Here is a 21,817-nt window from a genome sequence, read left to right as displayed (position 1 = left end):
ATATAGGTGTGACATACTTCATTTTTGTGTTTATTAATCCGTTTATTAACCTTTTAAGTTTATGTTATGACCATTTCTAATTTTTCCACCCACACAAGCAGTTTATGTCATCTGTTGGCAAATTACGGCACTCCATAATCATCCTGGCGGCTACATTAGTAGACAAAATGGCAAAATTCGGGAGAAAACAGCAACAGTTGGTTGGTCAACACCAATTAAATAATTTTTTTTTTTTTATTCCGTATTCATCAACTAATTAATGTATAATCAATACTTTGACTTTTCTGAATTTTCCACCCAAAACTGGAGTATAAAAAAAATAAAACTATTTCTAAAACCAAAGTAAAACTAAACAATATTTAACTAATAAAAACCGGCAAACACACTCTAAAATCTTATTAAAGCTAAAGGAATTAGACAAACAAAGAGTCACAACGAAATAAAACCAAGCTCTTATAACTCTGATTCTGACTGATTATTTTCTAGGATAAATTTATTCAGAGTTCACAAAGTGAACATGAAACTTTTCCAGTGCAGGCAGAGAAAAGTGATGCCCTTCACTGTCTGTTTATAGTTTTAATAGAGGATAAAACTAATTACAACTGAAGCCAGGGTTTTTCCTCTGGGGCTTTATATTGGCTTTTCAGTCAAAGAAATAAGAATGTACTAATTAAAAAACACACGCCTACTCAAGTTGCAGTTTTTCCGTATTAAATCTCCGGTATTGTTTTTGATGGAGGCTTTAAATTATGAGTCTCTGCTCATTATGCCTGCTTGTGTGTTTTAAATACTTTTTACCCAATTAACTTTCCTGGAAAACATTTTTTCCCACCGCGCACACAACAGATGAACTTTAATATTGTTTTATGAGTCAGTTATCATTTTTATTGAGCTCAGAAAGTGGAAAGTATGATGTTGTTTCAGGTCATGTTCTGCTTTTTTAGCCCATTTGATCAGATTTAAACTTTATCTTTCTTTACAGATGTTTTTTCATCTTTCGCACAAACATGCTTTGAGGGATTTGGTTTCCCATTCTCTGAATTTTCTAAATTAATTTTTGCCATTTATTTAGTCAGAATGTTGATTAAAAGTCATGTTTTTGCTCAAGCGATACAACGTGCGCCTTATATACAGATGTTATCAGTGTCCAAACTAGTTGCAGCATGGGCACAAAATTTGTATTAAAAAATACAAAAACGATCTTTTTCTAATTATTTCACAGACAACATTTTAATAAGTGAAAGATGTCGGATATCTCCAGAAAAACTGAAAACTATTGTAAACCTTGCAGATGTTTCTTCTTAAAAAACAAGCAAAAACAATGCAAACAGTGTCCTAAATATTTTGGGTTTTTTATCTTGGAAAAACTTTCAGTTGGTGATCCTGCTTTTCTATCAAACATGGTCGATAAAAAATAAAAATTAAAAAAAAGGTTTTTGTTGCATTTTCCATTTTTACTTTGTCTACTGCCACAGTGAAAAGTTGCCCTTGATTATTTTCAAATGTTTCTGCATCAACTTCCTGAGTTGACGAACCAAACGTGAGCCATTTTTATTCTGTAATCAAGGGCCGCCCAAATTCACTCACAGGGCCACAAATGGCCCCCGGGCTGCAATTTGGACACCTGTTATAAATTTTCAATTCAGCAGTTTAGGATTTATTTTCCAGCCTTGAGACTTTTGCTGCTCATCCATCCATCAGAAAGATCATTAAGGCTACAAAATCTATTTTAAAACACTACATGTTTTAAAATGATCCAGTCAACTTTTCTTCTGGCTGAATCTGATCGACTGACTTATTAAAGTCAGGGTTACACTTTATAATAAATAACTGGTTCGTTTTAGAATAAAAATGTAACTTACTTCCACCGTTCTCTCACTCTTTAGCTAGCTGCATCATTAAAAGCTGGTTGGAAATATCAAAATAAAAGCACTTCCTGTTCCATTCAGTGAAAAGTTTAACTTTGATGATGCACTGGCTTCATTATTGATTTATATAAAAAAATATATATATTTACTATTTGGTAATGAAAATAAAGGCATTAAATCTGGATTTATGTGGTTTTCCAATTTAAAAAAAAATTCTCCAGCTCTGATTGAACCTCAGGTCATCCTTTTGACGGAAAAATGTTAAATTCAGCCATTGGACAAGTAAAGCTGCTCCTCCAAACACTGGAGAAAAAATTATTTTCATTACCTCTGTCTAAAACTAGCTTTGCATTTGTTTGTGTTTGTGCTTAACTTGTTAACTACATCTCATAACTGGTTAACGTGTCCTAAAGTTTAATTATCCAGAACAGGCTTGGGAAAAAAAAAAAAAAAAAAAAAAAACTTTGCAGAATGGGGATAGATCTTTTGTCCAAATGTGATATTTTAACCTTTATGATTGAAATATCTTGTCCTAAACAAAGAAAGTGAGGTTTTGTGAGCCCATTTGATCAACTCTAAAAGCCTCTCGATGTCTTAATGTAGACAACAACTCCCCAAATAAAGAGCAAATTCATATTTTCTGTTACTTTTTAATAGACGTTTCTGATTGACTGTATAAAGCTGTTGTTTCTTTAAAGAACAACAAAAGCAGGATTAGGATTTCTCTGCTTTGTAGTGGAAGTTTGCAGTGAAAAGCTGTGGAGAAACACGTCGGCACTGACTTAGCCCTTTGATTTAAAACCAGAAGCAGAAAAAGCAACTCAGCAGAAACAAACAGGGGGCACCATTATTCCAGCTAGTGCCTTTAAAGTTGCCAGTTTGGTGATGTATCGTAAAAGGAAGTCTGCAAACTGAACTCGGTTTAAAATTACAGCGTTTTAGTTCAGTGTTTGTGGCCCACAAACTTTATATTAGGGTTTTTTTCTAAACGGCATAAAAACATGGCTGATAGGTGAGAAATTAGGAAATTATGAAAAAGATGCTAACGTCTAAGAACCAAGGGGACTATTAGAAATATTTAACAAATACTAATATTTCTGAAATCTGCTCTAAACTCTCCTTGAAATATAGACAAAGGACAGGGAGGTAACAGCTATTTAGACGGTGCATTTTCCTCCTCTTATTTCTGAACTTGAAACTTATTCATAAATGTGCAGATGTCTTGAGGCTTTAAGGGCTGAAACTCATAAAAGCTGTTTTTTTTCTTATAAAGAGCTGAGAGCCATCTGCTCCTCATCCCTTAAGGACACAGAGACTGGAAGAGAACAAACTAAATGGTGCATTAAGATATTCACTGTTGTTAAACCATATAAAATTATAGCAGGGTTGCATGAGGGTTTCCATTGTTTTAATAGTGACCATGTTGCAGTCGCCCATAAAATAAAGGAGATGCTTCTTGCATAAAAGAGAAGATTTGCTGAGTATTTTGTGACATATTTAAATATACTGGATTTCTTGCTGGAAAATCAGGTTTTTTTTAAGAATAAAATGTTATTGAAGAGCTTGGATTTCTTTCTTGCATCTCTGATTTTTTTTTTAATCACAATATTTTGTAGTTCTATTGTGATAACAATAAAAATGATGACAAAAGCATATTTGTTGCTTCCTTTTTTTCAGGGTTATTATTTTAGGGGTACCTAGCACCTATTTTTGCAATTTACCATCTATTAAGAGTGTTTTATCAGATTAAACCAAAATAAACAGCAGGAGTGAAATTACCGTAATAACCCGATGTCGGTTGGAAAGCGCAACGTCTCCCCTTTCAGAAACCGTTGGAATATTTCTGATAGCGCAAAGTGTGGCGGAATCACGGTACTGCAAATCATAAAACTGTATCGTCGCAGATGCATTCAAACAAAAAGGGTTAAGACATCAATTATTTTTTTTTTTTTTTTTTTTTTACGGACTTTCTTACTTGTTTGCATTTATTTATTTTTTGGCATTAAAAGATTACAAGAAAGTATTAGGTTTACACTCTGCTGTCTATGTCTTGAAATATTTTACTGCTAAAAGTGAGTCCTGTTCTCCAGTTATATAAAGTACTCGGCCTTCCAACTGGCTATCAAGGACAAGCACCAAGGCTTTATTCCTAACATCCATAATTTATGTCCTCAAGTGGTTTTCATTGCTCTGGTTCATGAGACAGATTTGTCATTGATTGGTGACGACATTTATGACTCTCTGGAGACATAATGACTACATACTTTAGTAGTTTAGCACTTATTGTCTAAGAAAATTAACTTAAACTGATTCAGGTTAAACTAAAGTAGGACAAGAAGCCGTGGTTTATTCCTGCTGAGTCGTTGTCCATCTTCTCCCTCATCGCTCCATCAGATCAGCTGGAGTCTTAATGAGCTTCAGCGGGCTGGTTTACAGGGCGGTCAGAATGTAAGTGATTACGTCCTGAAGCAAAATGCTATTAATTACCCGTTATCTGATCTGAGGATTAATTAACTCGCTGGTAGATTGATGTGAGCTCAAATTTTGCTTCATCGTTCATGCTGTGGTTTCGCTTCTAGCAGCTGAGATGTGTTAACAGGAAATGGCCTTTGGCAGAAACAATGCCAAACATGGGACTGAGAGAACGTTGTTGTTAAATGTTACATCTAATCATTGCAAATCAGTCAACCTTGTATTCTGTTCTCAAATCCTTCATGTTCTTGATTGAACCTCCTTCTTTGTCATCTACTCACATCAAGATATTTGTCAGCCTCTGAAAATCATGTAGTCTGGAAAATTTGCAGCATAAAGATTTTCTTACAGTCCTTTTACCATGAAAAGTAAATCCTCCTGTAATTTTTTTCTTTGCACTCTGTAGGCGGCTAATCTTCCACATGGAGCCGATTCTCTTTCACAGAAGTACGGATACTTAGAGGCCTCAGGAGGCCTCATTCTTCTGTTGCTTTTCAGAGATGAACAAGAGGGCAGAAACTGCAAAACAGGCATTTTCCCAAATTAATTCCTGAACACAGTTCCTGTTAATTAATCAGACTAGAAATGCCTGATTTGCATCGTCAAATCATATTAGTGCCCCACTTTTTATATGAGTTTAACAAAGCCGACTGCCAGTCAAAACACACAGGAAATACATTCCAGTTGGCTTTGTATGTGATATAGAAAGTGTTTTTAATTTAAGTTTTGTCCACTGATTGTTTTCTATCTGTAAATCTGTGTGGTGTAAATACACAGACCAATTTAAAATGCTTCTAATCACTGATTTTGATTGGCAGCTCTGCTAAGTCGATAGGTTTGGTGTACAGAAAGTAGCGTAAAATCGTCTGTTAAGTTGAGATATCAAACCGTAGAATTAAAGTTATGAAGTACAAGAACATTTTTATTGGTTCTAAAACACCATGGGGGGTCGTGAAATTAAGCTATTTAAAAAAATCCATCCATCCATCCATCCATTTTCTTTACACCCTTCTTCCCTAATGGGGTCGGGAGGGTTGCTGGTTCCTCTCCAGCTGCGTCCCGGGCGAGAGGCGGGGTACACCCTGGACAGGTCATCAGTCTGTCACAGGGCAACACAGAGACATACAAGACAAACAACCATTCACACACACACACTCACACCTAGGGAGAATTTAGAGAAACCAATTAACCTGACAGTCATGTTTTTGGACTGTGGGAGGAAGCCGGAGAACCCGGAGAGAACCCACCATGCACAGGGAGAACATGCAAACTCCATGCAGAAATACCCCGGGCCGGGAATCGAACCCAGGACCTTCTTGCTGCAAGGCAACAGCTCTACCAACTGCTCCACTGTGCAGCCCCCTAAAAAAATCCATATTTTACAAAATAATCAATTTAGTGCTTGCTACTAAATTATGGTGCTTACCAAAAATGTTAACACCATTTGAATTATTTCAAATTTTGTCAGGTTGCAAACACTAAATTCAAGATATTTTCCTTATATTTATTTGTAATAGGCCAAAATAAAGTAAGTTGTCAGTAATTAGGGCTGGGAAATAATGTAAATCTTGATAGACACATGATCAATATCAATAGATAATTTTACTGACCTTTGATCCAGAACACCACGGCATTCTGGGGGATGTAGGCAGAGGGAAGGCTTTAGCTCAATCTCTCAGTCAGCTAAGCTACGTTGGTGGCATCGACTACCTTAACTCTTTGGCTACCCAGTAACTCACTCATTCTATGGTTAGCTAGCAATAACCTGTTGAGTAACTTGCGCAGCAGCAGTTTAAGGTTTTGCCATTGTGTCTCAGAACTGCTTAAAAAAAAAAAACAATGATGTGGAGAGAAAACTGTGGATAAAACATTGAAAGGTCGTGCCACCAGTTTGACAATGTTTTGGATATTTAAAACAAAAACGAATCAATAATTATCCATTGATTGATATGAAGTGATTTTATCGTGATAAACATTGCAGTCTGTCACTAGTCATTTTGGAGACACAGTGAACAACAGACTAAAATTTTACTTATGTTAAGCTTATGTGCAGGAAACTTACACATCAACATGTTAAAAAATTTTTGGGCAAAATGTGGAAGTCATGTTGACTGAAATAAACCAAGAGGCCAAACTACAGTCAATAAGCAAGGTATAGAAGAAAATGTCCAGGAACACGGGAGGTGCAGTTCATTTCGTCTGAGTGCAGCAGAGTAATGCTGTTGCAGCTGTTTTAGTTTCAGTTCCATAATCCAAACAAACTATCCTCTGTCTTAAAACTGTTTTGTGCTCCAGTTCTCCTCAGAGCAGATTTTCACCTTCCCTCTGAGAACGGGGCCAGGTCTCCTCTCTTTGTTGTGGCCTAGATTGGCTTCTATACCGGGACTTGGTGTGCATTGGAGTGTCACCAAAGCACATAAGGCCCACAGCTTGCGCCTCCTCAACAGAAACTAATTGTGACAGATTCTGCTATATATTTTTTTTCTTTCAAAGATGCAGCCTTAGCTGAAGAAACTTAAGTGGCTAATTCTTCAGCACAAATACTAAATGTCAAACTGCTGAGACGGTGTAGCAAGTGGATAGATTGCTGAAATATTAGTTTTTTAAAAATTATTATTATTCAAACACAACCTGTCAAACACAAGGCTCAGGGGCCAAATCTGGCCCGCCCTAGCTTTTAATGTGGCCCTCAAGACTCCAGAGGAATTGCATAAATAGAACCTTCAAGATAACTTAAATATTGTTTTATTAATCAAATCAAAGCGGTTTTTATCTGCACTACCAAACTACATCAGTCAATACTTCCAGTTTTACTGAGGTCGCAGAAATTAACGCAAAATCATGATTTTTTTGTGCTTGTGCAGAACAGTTTATTAAAAATTTTCCAGAACAATTATCAAAAACCTTTATTTTAAGTGATGCCAACTCCCACCTGCAGGTGGCAGTATATTTTACTAATACACGTAGATGCTAGTAATAAAAAGTCACATTTGTTGTCATAATTCAGCGCAAATATTGCAATATTTCTAAATTAGCACCAGAAACAATGTTGAGTCTTATTGCAGAAAATGACAAAAAATCTGCAAAATAATGGAGGGACTGATAAAGGTTATCTAATTTTAGAAGAAGTTATCAAATGCAGAGACAGTTTTAACCGTTAATCGGGTTTATAGATACATTCAGGCACAACTGGCCCTCTAAGAACATTCATGATCTTAATGTGGTTCAAAATAAAAACAAGTTGGACGCTCCTGCTTTAGAAGAAGAGAAAAATCTTAGGCTGAAACAGAAGTGGACATCCTGCTGTGCAAAGCTTTATCATTCAGGCTGCACAGAGTGAATAGTTATTTGAGAATCTCTCTCAAACCACTACCAAGACACTTCCTCGAGGCCAAGACATTTACTTCCTAACATGCCAAATTAGTTTTTTTCTGCAACAGCATTGATTTCCATGTGGTATATTAAAGCAGTAACATCTTAAAATTCTCACCCAAAGGGCAGCCTTGCCTTTCCTCGCTTACTGTAAGGCTCTGATGGTCCATTATTCTCCTTAATGACTGAATTGACCTTCAGTTATCTTCAAAGCCCTGCAGGACTTTGTGGGGTTGGAGTCAAAGTCAAAATCTCATTCCCTAGGGTTTGCAGTTTCATAAGACTTTAAAAGGCTTCCATTTTATTTGCATTGTAACAGAACTGTTCTGAAAAAAACGATGTATTTTTGACATTGTGTCACAATGTTAGGACACAATAAATTGTCCAAACTGGACTAATAGGTGCATAATTTTTTATTTTTTTAAAAATGTGTAGTAACATTTTGTCTTTGTATCTTTCCGATAATGATAATGTTGTTTTGACACCATTTTCAAGTAATATATTGATAATGGCACAATGCAAGTTTAATTTATCGCATTAATTGATCAATTGCTTAGTAACACCTTCAATACAATATTCAGCTTTATGAAAGCTTTTTACTTGTTGGTTGGCATCAATTTGATCATATTTTGTCCGTTTTTATTTCCTGTAGATATTCATATTTGAGAACAACATCTACTATCGGTCTAAAGTGGAGAGCCGTTCGATTCGTCTAGTGTCTACAGGCAAAGAAAGTGTCATCTTCAATGGACTCAGTGACTGGCTGTATGAAGGTAATGGCAAAGTTTTTCATTTAGTCAATTATTCGTTTTCTTTCTTTTAGTTAAAGAATGGAGCGGAGTCCTGGTAGATGAGAGATTCTGTCATTTTATTTTCCTATTAAGTCTTTTTATTGCTTTGCATTCTCTTCATACTGGGAATTAAATGGATATTTAGATAATTTGGTCACTAAATCAATTAATTAATAGGCTACTTTATATCAATCATTTCAAAAAAAGTACAGTGACATTTACATTTGAAATAATCCATCTGGGACTTAAATCTGATTAAACTAATGAAGGCAAGCAGATGCTGGCTGTGGTTTTGTATATAGGCTAATGTAGAAATTGGCAGAATTCACCTATTTCTCACAAATGAAGCAATAAAAACCTTGTAAAACATAAATACATTTCTGTCCTCCTTTTTCCTTATGTTATAATTCATAGTATTCAGATATGGAAATAGGCACATTCGGTTTATTTTGTGATTTAAATCAAGCTAAGCTAACCACCTTTAGCCACCTTCAGTGTAGGGAGTGAAATGTTTTGTTTCCACCACTGTAAAAAGGCTGTATATGTCCTTGTAAAAATAATTCTAAAATAATGTACACCAAGGATAAAAAAAAATAACTCATTAGGCACACTAAAGAATTTATTTTGCTCGACTTTACACTTTCGAGACTGACTTTTTTATTTACTTCTTGGAAAGTGAAACATGTAAAACATTAGCAATAAAGGGTCTACTGGCCTTGATTAAGGTGAAATTTAGTTATAAAATAGTCTTATATTAACAAATTGACATTTGCATCTTCTCCTTGTGAAAGGAAGCAGTTAATCTCCTGTAAAAAAATTATGGTGTAAACATGTACACTAAAAGGCTCTTCCCTCCTTATGCCCTGACATGTTTTATTAGCGATAAGTAATAAAAATGTCTGTTGCTTCACTTTCATTGAAGACATTTAGCTCTTAATTTCTTCCAGGTAAATTAAAAACTCTATTAATTTTCTTCTTCTTTACACAGACTAGAAAATAAATGAATGTTGTACATCGGCCATTTGCATTAATTTAGCTGACGTGTGTTTCAGTGGTCAGTGTAACTCACTGATCGAAGCTCTTCTGCTTGTTCCTACTGTCAAACTGGAACGGGGAACTGTGTCGGCACTCGGCTGATAGATTTCTTTCTGATATGCTCGGAGCATGAACTGCCGCAGCAACAGTGCATGGGAAATGTGGATCTGCAGGCCGATGGATGTTGTGATAGAAATACACGATGCCATAATTGACATTTCTGCTTCTCGTTAACGTAAATGGAATCTCTGATGATTCAGATGAAGCTTAATGCATCAAATCCCACCTGAGCATCAAGAAAAGGCTTTGCTTATTCACAAATCTGTCCACCTGCAGTGTAAGAATCCAGGTCCATTCTTCAGGTTTTTGTTTTTTCTTTCTTCCTTCCTTGACATTTAAACATTTATCAAAGCGTTACGACAACATCTAACCTTGTGACTCCTATTTATGGACTGCTGAAAGCCCAGTAATTTACACTCATCATATATTGATGGATGAAGCTTTGACTCGGAGATAAAACAAAACTTCAATGCGGTCTGGTAAATGTGAACGGTATTAGAAAAGTCTGTAAAATAACATATAGCTAAATGTGAATAAAATGTTAAATATGAAATTTTGCAGCGATAAATTGGTCACATTTCAGGCTCAAATTGAACTTTAAAGTGGATGATATTTCCAGCTCAGATTTAAAAATGTTTGGTTTGAGGAATATATCTTTTGATCTGTTACGCTGTGAAAGTGTGATTAAAAAAAATTACTGTGAACTGGGGAAACTTATAACAAAATAATTAGTTTGAATTCAAGCATTACATCCGCAGCGCGAATCTTCATCTGACTAATAAGAGTTTGCTCTAAGGATTGGAACCATGTTTTATGACATTAAACCTGTTTGCAGTTTGTGTGTTGTGACAGTTGCCGTCCTAATTTACAGAAAACCGACAGCAAGAGAAGAAAGGCAGACAGTAAATGTCCTAATATCTAATGCGTAGCTCATTCTTGGACTTCTACCGATGATAATTTATACACACTGATCAGAAGATTTAGACTAAGTAATTAACTGTCAATGATTTGGGTTCAGTTGTAGTTTGTTCCAAATGTAGACCTTAACAGGATCCATGATTAGACTTTGAGGAACATTTATTTTAGATGTAGAAACAATACAGTAATAATACTGTAGGCTATTTAGTTTTTATAAATTTTTCTAAAATTTTTTTCACGGGAACCTCGCCACGCTGTTCAGGCTGCAATACATTCTGGATAAATGTTATCTAATGGTCCAACTGCCTGGGTCTGTCTAGCCAAAACAGTGATAAGCAACGTCTTTAAGCCTTTTTAATTTGAAACGGAGCGCGCAGTAGTGCCACCAGTACTACTGCTGCAGAGCTCCGTTAGCGTTCAAAGAGCTTCCAGTGCTGTCAGTCTGATATTTCTCCTAGCATTTTTCGCTTCGGCAACAGCACCGTTTAGGCGCTTTGCGGATAAAAACTTTCATTTCTGGCTAGTTAAGGTATCTTTTAGAGCCTTTGTCAGTTTTGCTCGTACAAATGGCTCAAAATCTTCTGGAGAGAAATGTTGAGAGCACGAATGTTGGTTCTTCTGAAGTTGTGTTCAGCTCTCCGGCTCTCTCCGCTACGCTTTTTATGTGGGAAATGACCCAGATTCAACTCAGAGTTTGTTTGTTTGTTTGTTTTTAAATTACAGCCGACAGTGACACAGTGTGGTATTATCTAAAATTTGGGGAAATATCTCGTTATAAGTGAAGTATTAAGAAATTATTAATTAAAACAAACAACTTTTCTTGATCAAAAGTTATGTGTTAGCTATTTTTGTCTTATTTCAAGTGTACTAAGGTATTTGCTGTAAAAAGTAGACCAAAAATACGATTTTGTGTTTTTGCAGTGTAAGACTTTTGCTTGCTCAAATGAGTGACCAAAACTATTTAACTTTTTCACAGAAGTTGAGGTAAATTATGTGTGCAAAAGCCAAACATTCCTCACCAGAGGCTGATGCTGACAACTGGGTTTATTTCTTTACTGTTGTAAATAAAGTGTAACCCCTTTTTTCATTCCTGTTAGAGAAAAATCCCTTCTCAAAAACCGTATCTGTAAGCCTGTAAAAAGATTTGGCTTTGGCCAGTGGTGGTGCAAGTGTCTGCAGGGGGAAGCTTATAAGCTGAGCCAGTCTCTGTGATGTTTACAATGACCAGTGAGACTGCAAGGCACAACATTTTCCATGCTAATGACTCAGCCTCTCCTCTGGCCAAGGTCAAGCTGAGGCTCGGTCTGCCTGTCGCTCGGTGGCAGATTGGGTGCAGAGGAGGCGAAAGGCTGCCAAATAATCTCCCAAGCTCCGATATCCTCTTGGTTTTGCTGTTCTGCTTAAATCCACGAATTCCTGTGTTTGAAGTGAGTTGGGAAGAGAAAATTAAAAGCAAAATTAAAGGAGCGAGGACACATTGAGGAGTAGCAGCAGCAGCTGTGTTACAGTCCAAAACACCTCAGGTGTCCTGTCATCTGTCGGCTGTCTGATTACTGAGGCGGCAGACGTCCTGATACATCCTGCAGTGCAGCGCGGCCACAAGAAACAGCTGTTTATTGGGCTCTGTCGTTCCCAGATAAAAACCCACCTTTGCTTTTATTCGGCTCCTTCTTGCTTCATAGATGTTTGGCGAGATGGCTGTTTGCGTCAAGAGGCTCGTTCTCTGGGCTGCTTCTGTTTATCGCTCTGTTTGTGTCGGAGCCTGCAGGGCGTAAAGTAACTGCATAATCAACACTTGTTTACTGAGGAGGGAAAGATTAACAAAGGGGGAAAGGAAATGTGGATTTTTCCTTCTGTTTTGGGGGGACGTCTCAGTGGATAGGTGCCAGGCTGTTTTGTTTTTTGTATTTATCAAAGGAATTCAGGGGGGAATGTTTGAGTTTGGACCAAAATCTGAAATATTCTGGTTTGGAAACGTTGGCAAGGAGAGCTGAAGAAGGTCTACAGATCGATCCATCCATCCATCCTTCCTTCCTTCCTTTTAGCTACTCTTCAAAATGGGAAAGACATGAAAACATTTCCATTGAACTAATTGAATTGTTGCCATTTTTCTCACCTACTGTAACAAAAATGCGAATAGAGGTAAAAACAGTAGAAAACAGTAGCATCTCTTGGTTGCAAAGTTTCCATAGCAACCATCTGATGCTTTACATGCCAGGTGTTTGTTGGCATTTCGTTCCTACCATGGCAAATGTAAACATTCAGAGTTTGGTCAGTTCAGTCGAGACTTTAACTAAAACCGAATGCTTTCCTCAGAGGACACTGAGAGGTAACTTATTACATCTTATTGTAACTTATTGTAACTCTGTGACAACAGAGAAACTGCAGTATGTGGGTTTGAATAAGTGGGAAAACACCTCAGGTCCACTGTAACGTATGGTGGTGAATCAGTGATGCTGTGGGCCTGTCTTTATAAAACGACTGTATCGATAAATCTGGTTTCTCAGTTTTCTGTTTCTCTTCCGGTTGCCTTGGGCATCTGAAACTCATTTAAACATCTTGAAATAAAATAAAATGTTACTTTTCATATCATTTAAAAACAGCTTTTGTTTTTATTTACAACATTTTAATACAAATGAAATCTGTAAGACGGTAAAGTCTTTCTCACAACATTCCCATAGTGTGTGAACTTCAATTATGCGTTGTTATGTTGAGATGAATCCGCAGACAGAGATCGTTCTCTGACATGCCCTCTAATTAATTTGCACATCATTAAGGCGGCTTGAAGCTCCGGCTCTGCTGTCATTCCTCTGAGTTAAATTATGTTTCAGTATCAATCTACATCATTTGTCAGATGTCTGACGGCAGGTTTAATATAAAAATCCAGAACAAAACGAAGCTGCGGTTGGATTTCTAAAAATATAGCATTAATATTTCTGTGCTGCACTGCTGCCCTCTGTTGGTCACATTCATGACTGTGGTTAACATTTTAACTGTTTCCCCATTAAACATGTGACTAGATATGTTCAGGGCAAACTTTTGCATGAGTTGTTGAAAATATGATCCGAACCCGACCCGAAACGTTTGATTTTCCTGATCTCATCAGCTCATTCTACCAAGTCTGTCACCTTGCACTCATTATTTCCCACCGGCCACTCGACTCATTGTATCTCATGCATTAATAATGCGCTCCACTCGCTGCATAATGCAGTCTGCACGGCGAGCCGGAGAGCGAGTAAAAAGGAGATGAGCTCACCTGATCGTCTCAATGAGGCGACTGTGGAAAAAAAAATGAGACAGCCCCATTACTTAGGAGGGAAAATGAGAGTTAGCTCATTAAAAGTGTTTCTCCCACTGCTTCCTTCGCCTCCTCACACAAATCAGGATGCTTTGAGAAAGGTAGCTGTGTTCTCCTTGACTAGCTAAGGTGACTAGGCGCCAGCCAGACGAGTAAATTTGTCAGCCTGCTGCTTCCAGTCCGCATGAAGGACCTTTTAAAGCTGCCGCCGGTGGAGACAGCCATGCGGTGGGGAAATTTATAGATATATATTTGCAAATGTACCTCTAGCTTTGGTTGGTGCTTGGCTGCTCTGGCTTTTTTTAGATCCTGCTGCGCTACGCCTGCAGGGTGCTTTGCTCTCCGGCTACCGGCCTTGTTCCTTCGCTTCACACCTCCACAAGGACGGCGGGAGTTTTAATTAGCTTTACAGCGTCCACTGGGAGGATTTTTTTATACTTTGTATACAGTTTCCTTCAAACATTTCTGTACCTCCGGAAATTTTCCTCTTTAATTTATATTAAAAAAAAACACATTTAGATGTATTTTATTTGAGAGAGCAACACAAAGTGGTGAATAAGGAATAAGGAAAATGAATGGAAAATGTTTCAGAAATACAGATTTAGAAAAGTGTAACATGCATTCACCCCATTTTACTCTGCAACCCGTAATAAAATCCAGTCAATGTAGCTTTGTCTGTTTAAGTCAGGGCTGCCCAAAGTGCGGTCTGGGGCCATTTTTGGCCCTCGGACTGGTTTTATGTGGTCCCCGACTGCAATTCAAAAATGATACAAATTTGGCCCATAAATGCAGATGGAGACTTTTAATTTTGTTATTGCGCCACATCCCCCCCCCCCCCCCCCTTTCTTCCTTCTCTCTCTACTCACTCACTCTCTACTTCCTCTTCTGAGAGGGGAGATGTGGTACCAGCTCTCCATCTAACGGGTTAATCGAGTTTCCTAAATCTGCTGAGATTTACCCTGTCCAGAACTGAAGTAAACTCTGTTTAAGCTGGCATCGAGAAACGATTCGCCTGGTTTCTGACGACCTCCATCCAGGTGTCCCACCCTTCTTCCCCCTGTGAATTAGCCAGACTGAGCAGCCTGCAGCCAACTAGTTTCACAGAGCACACCTGTTAACGGTCGCTCGTTCTCTTTTATTACAATTTGCTCTTGTTACTGAACCAGGTAGGTTTTAGTGACTCAGCGAGTCCCAAGGATGATGTTTTAAATTTGGGCTATCAGGAACCAATAAACATTTTCCACCTCTTCCTCTCCAGAATCGAACATCATAGCTATTTTACAACCATCAAAGAACTTTAAGGTGACTCATTAATTGAATGTCCACAACATCTTTTAGATTTTCTTTATGCTAAATATTTTATTAGTAAGGCAATTTTGCAAGGGTCAGTACAGCTTAATTCAGTAGCAGAAATAATCAAATAAGAAAAATCAATCATCTAGTCTATCTTTCCCTAATGCTGACACTGAGAACTAAAAAGGGAACCTTTGAGAGAGACGGACAGTTTGGCTTTTCGAACCCCAGACCTGGCCTGATGATGAAGGAGGTGTTACAGCAGTAGGAGGATGTTGGTCGACGAAGGCAGGGATCTCTGTAGGCCTGATGAGCTTTCTTCTCCTCATGGATGGTGAGGTCACACAGGACTTGGGTGCTGGCAGAAAGGAAGGCATCTTCTTCTTTGTCTTTGTTCTTTGTCTTTGTCTTTGTCCTTGTCTTTGTCTTTGCCTTTGCCTTTACCTTGGTCTTCATCTTCGTCTTTGGGGTCTGAACCCAGCTGATGAGAGAAGTGCGATTTGAAGCCACATGTTGCGGGGCAGACGGGTTGGTCCCCATGATCAGGACAGTCTTCGGCTCTGTGGCCCCGGCTCTTCTTCAGCTGCAGAGTTCTTTGTCCATCTCGATCTTGACTCGAAGCTGCCTGGAGGATCCAACCAAAGTTTCCTCTTTTGCACCCACCTTTTATAGGGTTCATCCACCCTTTTGGTTCATTTGCATTGGCTAGCACTGTTGCTGTGCTTATTTCATTGGCTACCTGCTTGGACAGATGATCTCATCTCCATCACTGTCTTAGAGACATTGTGTCCTGATGTCTGTGCTAATGTCTCAGGTTGCTTAACAACCTGTTTCCAAATAAGGCGTTGACCATCTCTGCTCTCCTGTTTCAAAATAAGGCATTGACCATCTCTGCTCTCCTGTTAGTTCCCCTTTTTCCCTTAACCTTTCACCTACTAACCACCTCCAACACATCAATGATCTTTAATTGCAGTTACACCTTTTACACCATTTCACGTTCAGAGTAAAAATCACATTTATAACTTCTGTAGCTTCTCTGATTTATCAGTTACTCTTATTATAACCTTAATGTGAGTTATTACAAATGTTTTCTGAAAAGAAACCAAGAATAATCCATGATTCTTATTATTTGATATCAAAGTTACAGTTACTTGTTTTACCTGTAAGAGTTCCCACTAATGCAAGTGTAAGTGTAAGTATTATTACAAGTAACCCAATATTAATATAAGTATTTTACTTTGAATCTTATCCAATTACTCACAATGTTTAGATTTTTTTCTTTAAAACTTTCATGCTTTGAGAAAAGTAATAGTCTGAACTATTTTTATAAATCTGCAGGCTGGAAACTTACTTCCTCTTTTTCCAGGAAACTGCTTTTCCTGTTTCATGACTCTCTCTGTCTTGACTATGATTTCTTATGATTAAATAGAAAAAAGTAGAATTAAAGCAAAGTTTGCAGGAGACAGAAACAACACACACAACCAAATTGATTTTATTGACATTTAAGTCTAATGTTGGGTCTAGATTTTACTTGAGTAATTAATTTTAAAGATAACTTTATTTATTTTTACTGTTAAACTAAAATCTCCAGCATGGGGAAGTGGGATGATCTCGGATTTTCTTGACAATTTGTAATTATGGTAAAAATTGATACCAACATAATTTTCTTACACAGGAAAATGTAAAAGTGTTCATCGTTGCGTAACCAATGTTTTAATAAAAGTTAAATCCAGAGACTTTGTACTGAAAAAAACAACTTTGATGCAGCCAAATCAGATTTTTTTTTCTTTATTAAGCTTGGCTAAATATAGCAGGTGTTTTGAAACAAAGTGACCCAAATCCTGTTATTATTATTATTGCCAAAAAAATGTTTAAAGTAAAAGTTTTTCTAGAAAAAAACAAAGAAATTTACTGAAAAAAAAGGAAAATTCTTTAGATTAATATCAGAAATTTTCTCCAGAAACATTGAAATGTCTGAATTTTATTTTTCAAAAGTTTTCTGAGATTAACGACACAATTTCAGCGTGTTGGGCAGAAATGTCTACCCTAATACACCGTCATAAAAATCACGGTCAAGTTTTGGAGCTACAATAAATATCAAGCTACTTTATTTACAGTGAGTTTACAATCTTGGCCCTCTTGGCAAAAAGTTTGGTTTAATTTAATGTCAGTATGAACATTGATGTGCTCTATCTTCCTGGTTTAATGTGATTGTAATTACTTCAGCACCAACTGCATTGATGCTATGAAATGATTGTTGTCAAAAACGTTTCCTCATCCTACTTTTATTTGCATAATTAGTTAAAATGAGTCACCGTCTGTGCGTGTTGCTGCAGCATCAACTCTGCTCTGATGCCACATTGTTCCCGGTCAGTCCAGCGAACAGGAACACTTCTTTACACAGCGGGTAACAAGCCAAAACAACTCTCAGTGCAGTTGTTGCGCCAGCAGAGAAATAACCGTTGGGTTCATTTCGAGGAACTCGGCCGAGTTGTGTTTCGGTCAACAGGGTGCGTGGAGATTAAAAGCCGCTGTGATTTATGATCTCAGCTATCGGTGCCGTTTGTGCTGCAGTGTGTGGGTTTCACAGAGACAAACTAAGGTTAAATGGAGGATGTCAGTCAGAAAAATGGTAACATAAAAAATTGCGGCAGAACTTTGTGTTTGTTGTCAACTTGCAGAAGTTAAACCAGATAGAGGGAGTTCTGTAATTTTTGATTTTTCTACCCATGACTCAAACTAAATATTTATTTAATACAATTTAGTTACAACAAGACAGTTTCTATTATGACTGTTCACATCTTTCTTGTTTCTACTATGGGAATTATACTTATTTAACCACTCACTAACACATTTATTGTCCTCACAAATGATGACACTGTCAATAATATAGTGACACAACTGGTAATCTAGTGACTTTTTCTGAGCAAAAGAGGTTCTCTAGTTTTGATTTACAAAGATCCCTAATCTATTTTATTATTTTTCAGCTCTTCTTTATAATATTCTCTAAAATACGTGTTGAATTGTACCAAATTAACAGGAAAAATCAGTGGTCAGTTCTTAAAATAGTTGAAAGACAATTTCCAGACCATCAAAATACTAGAAATAAAATTTATGTCTTACAAAGTAACTTTGGTGGAAAAAGTACTTGTTCCATTTTCAGATTATTTAACTTATAACAAGTACTTTTTCATCAATATTAAGTAATCATCAACTCAAATAAAAACCTCTATCTTGGTCTCATTTGAGGTGTACTAAGATATTTGCACTAGAAACTAAACCGAAATACTTGGTAAGATTTTGTGTTTTTGCAGTGCAGGTGTTGTAATACTTCACAATCCCAAGAGTGGCGCCTTGAGGAACTCCATGTGTGGTTTTTGCTTGCTTCTATTTCCAATTGTCAAAGTACACAGTGGAATCCAAATGGATTCAGGACGTTTGACCCATTTTGAACGGATTACATAAGACCAGTCTATGGCAACAACCATAGTGGTTCTACTTAGTCAACATCGACTCCAAAAGCCAATTTTGGTAGCCAGCCACCCTGAGAAAATCTGTGTAAGGCCAGAAGTAGCCTGGATAAACTTCAGTCCATCTTGAGTTTGTTTAAATGTAAACTTAGCCAGGCTAAAGTGTGATCACACCCATGAGATTGGACATTAATGCCAAAACTTAAAGGGCCAGAGGTTACTTTATGTAATCCATTTTCTACACCTTGTAAGGTTGTACACTTGGATCGGACACCAGTTTTGTTCTCTTTAATCCAATAAATAAAGGGTACTTCTGCTAATAATAATTACACCCAATTTGAAATGCCGTTCTTTGTCATTTTGATTGGTTTCCTTCTTCTTCTTCCAGAGGAGATCTTCCACTCTCATATCGCCCACTGGTGGTCTCCTGATGGAGCCAGGTTAGCCTACGCTACCATCAACGACACTCTAGTGCCGAAGATGGAGCTGCCAATGTTCACCGGATCACTCTACCCTATGGGGAAGGAATATCCTTACCCAAAGGTACGCATACTGACTCCCACTCCAACACTGCTGCGATATAGTTTACTCGATCCGAACGAGATGTTTTCATCCTGTCCAGGCTGGGGAGGAAAACCCGGTCATAACGCTGTACGTTGTGAACCTTAACGGCCCTCTGCACACCATCGAGATGAGACGACCTGATGATCCCAGGATCGGGTGAGACAGATTTTTTGGCTGCATTCGTAAATATTATCATTTCAAACGTGGAAAGCATAACCAGCAGGAATTGCCTTGGTGAACCAAATGTACTCCTTCCTCATTTTGCCTTTGAATCCAGAATAATTTGGCATCAGACGTGCGTCATCTGAGAACTGCTTCAGCTTCACAATGGACGTTTTTAACTTGTTTTTTAGGCATCCGCCTGGTATGGACTTCACGGTTAAATCAGTTACAGCAAGCTGCTGAAAATGCATTTCCAGCACCAGGCCTCACAGCCGGTCAGAAAGGATGTTAAAAAACTTTGTCTGACAAAGTTATCGGACAACTGATTTGATTATTTCTTTTAGCTCCAGCAGTAAATCGCCTCAAGTATTAAAGTTTCAGTTGGAGGGTATTTTTTTTTCAAGTCAAATCCATTAGCGCTCACATTTGTACTGTCTGGGCCGTTTGTATCGATCTGTGGTTTCTGTGATGGTTTGACCTACTAAAACAGAGGTAAACCTGTTTCTCTTGAACAATTACAGAATAAAAAAAGATAAGAACAGCCCTGAAAATATGTTTTTAGCCTTTCTGCCATGACGGGTCATTAATAATTTACACAGGGAGCAGTTGCTGTAAAACACAGTTTTTACTTTCATAAAGGTAGAACTATAATTGCCTAAAAAGTTATTTAACTGCCATAAAGCATCTTGTATTAGTAGCTAATGCTGCTGAAAGCAGAGAGTATATTTTATACTATGTCAGGGTGTCAAACTAATTTTCATTTTGGACCAAATGAAGATCATAAAAGCTCTTAAAGGGCCGGTTGTGCCAGATTGCATTGATAAAACCTGTTCACAAACTGTTAAAATATCAACGAATCCTTAATATTAAATAATATCATTGAATATCTTTGCAGCTCCTCAAGGATTTTGGGATTTTTTTGCAATAAAAACTAAAGTCTTTGTGGGACTAATTTAGAAATATTAGCTCTTATTTATAATGGTAAATGTGCATTTTTATTACTCGCTGTATAATAATCTGACATCAATTAAAGCTGAGGCAGCTGTTTAGTACAAATAAGAAAGTTTTTGTCAATTTTTGAGAAAAATCTGCAATACTCCCAATTCCCAACTATGTATTAGCACAAAAAAGTGCAGGGATTTAGTGACTTTGAGTGAATTTCCAAGATAATTCTCAAGAATTTTACTTTCTATTCTATAAAAACTGCATTAATTGGATTGATAAGATCATATTTAAGCACACTTAGTGTTTAGTCTAGAGTCTAGGGGCCCACATAAAATGCTGTGGCGGGCCGGATTTGGCCCACGGGCCTCGTATTTTAAACATGTGTAGTAGATGCTTTTCTTAACTCTGAGATTTCCCAACTTCAACAGAATAAAACAAAGGAAATGTTTGTCCCACCTGATTGAACGTCTGTTTCTTGTGTAAGAAGTTCCGTATTTTTAATTAGCCTTAAAATGATCTCAGTACAACAATAATATTGTTTATTGCAATAGTTTTTGGGACAATTTATTGTCCTGTGACCTTTATTTTGACAGGCCTATTTATAGTTTATTAAAAACTAACCTCTGAATAAACACACAGCAAACAACAACATTCAAATCAAAAAATTTAAGTATTTAAACTGTTTTAAGTTAAATTTGTTCTGATAGTTTTTACCTTATTATTATAAACAAATTTCTTTGCCTCAAATTAACTTGTCATGTAAAAAAAAAACACAAAATGCTTCATATGAATGTCCTCATTTGTGTAAAAAAATAAAAATGTTCTGCTGCTATTAAGCTGAATTTGAGATACAGTTTGTCCTTTTAATTTAATGTGCACCTAAATCTTAATAAAGGTAATATTCGTTATGCATTCTCCATGAGCTTCTCTATTATATCTCTCTGTGTGATTTTTGTGATGTAATTTAGTTTTGCCATCATCTGCAGTCAGCCAATGGACGGTTCCAGTGCTTTTATCCACTCATGGTTTATTCAAACTGCACAGCGTGAAGCTGTTAACTGTGTTTTTCAGTGAGTACTACGTGACAATGGTGAAGTGGGCCACCACAACCAAACTGGCCATTAACTGGCTGAACCGAGCCCAGAACATTTCCATGCTGACGCTGTGTGAGGCCACAACGGGAGTTTGCACAAAGGTACGGTCCGGCGTGCGTCTTATAAGAGCTGTTTGTGCCTGAGGCGTTTTCCGTGCGTCGAATGAAAACTGGCAATCTGTTCTTCCAGAAACATGAAGATGAAAGCGAAGGCTGGCTCTACAGGCAGGTGAGGATGTTCAACACATTTCTAACTCATGTTTGGGGCTTTTGATGAAAATCTTCAGGGATTCATTTCTCAAGCTGATGGTTTAATTTGGTAAATTAGAGTTACTTGCTTTATTGCAATAGGCATTTTCTGCCTGATTACAGACTGATTATCGTTTTTTTGTTTCATTGTTAATTGGGTCGTTGTTCTTTTTGATGTTCTGGCTGTCGTTTTCTCACTAACAGAAGTGGAAAATCTTTCCTTTCTC

The 21,817-nt window shown here is 37.3% G+C and overlaps 1 protein-coding gene across 7 annotated transcripts in view; it reads left to right on the top strand.

Moving 5' to 3' along the window:
* The window catches only part of dpp6a (dipeptidyl-peptidase 6a), a 289,142-nt gene that overhangs the window by 252,611 nt on the left and 14,714 nt on the right, over positions 1-21,817 (top strand). For all 7 annotated transcript variants that reach the window (XM_044103997.1, XM_044103992.1, XM_044103999.1 and 4 more), the window contains 5 exons: positions 8,365-8,485; positions 18,966-19,120; positions 19,200-19,297; positions 21,320-21,443; positions 21,532-21,570. In XM_044103997.1, the coding sequence (XP_043959932.1) occupies positions 8,365-8,485; positions 18,966-19,120; positions 19,200-19,297; positions 21,320-21,443; positions 21,532-21,570 (537 nt within the window). The remainder of the gene's footprint in view (positions 1-8,364; positions 8,486-18,965; positions 19,121-19,199; positions 19,298-21,319; positions 21,444-21,531; positions 21,571-21,817) is intronic.

This window comes from Gambusia affinis, linkage group LG21, assembly GCF_019740435.1.
Source record: "Gambusia affinis linkage group LG21, SWU_Gaff_1.0, whole genome shotgun sequence".
Lineage (NCBI taxonomy): Eukaryota > Metazoa > Chordata > Actinopteri > Cyprinodontiformes > Poeciliidae > Gambusia > Gambusia affinis.
Note: the sequence above shows the minus strand (reverse complement) of the source record. Positions and strands in the feature narration are given on the sequence as shown.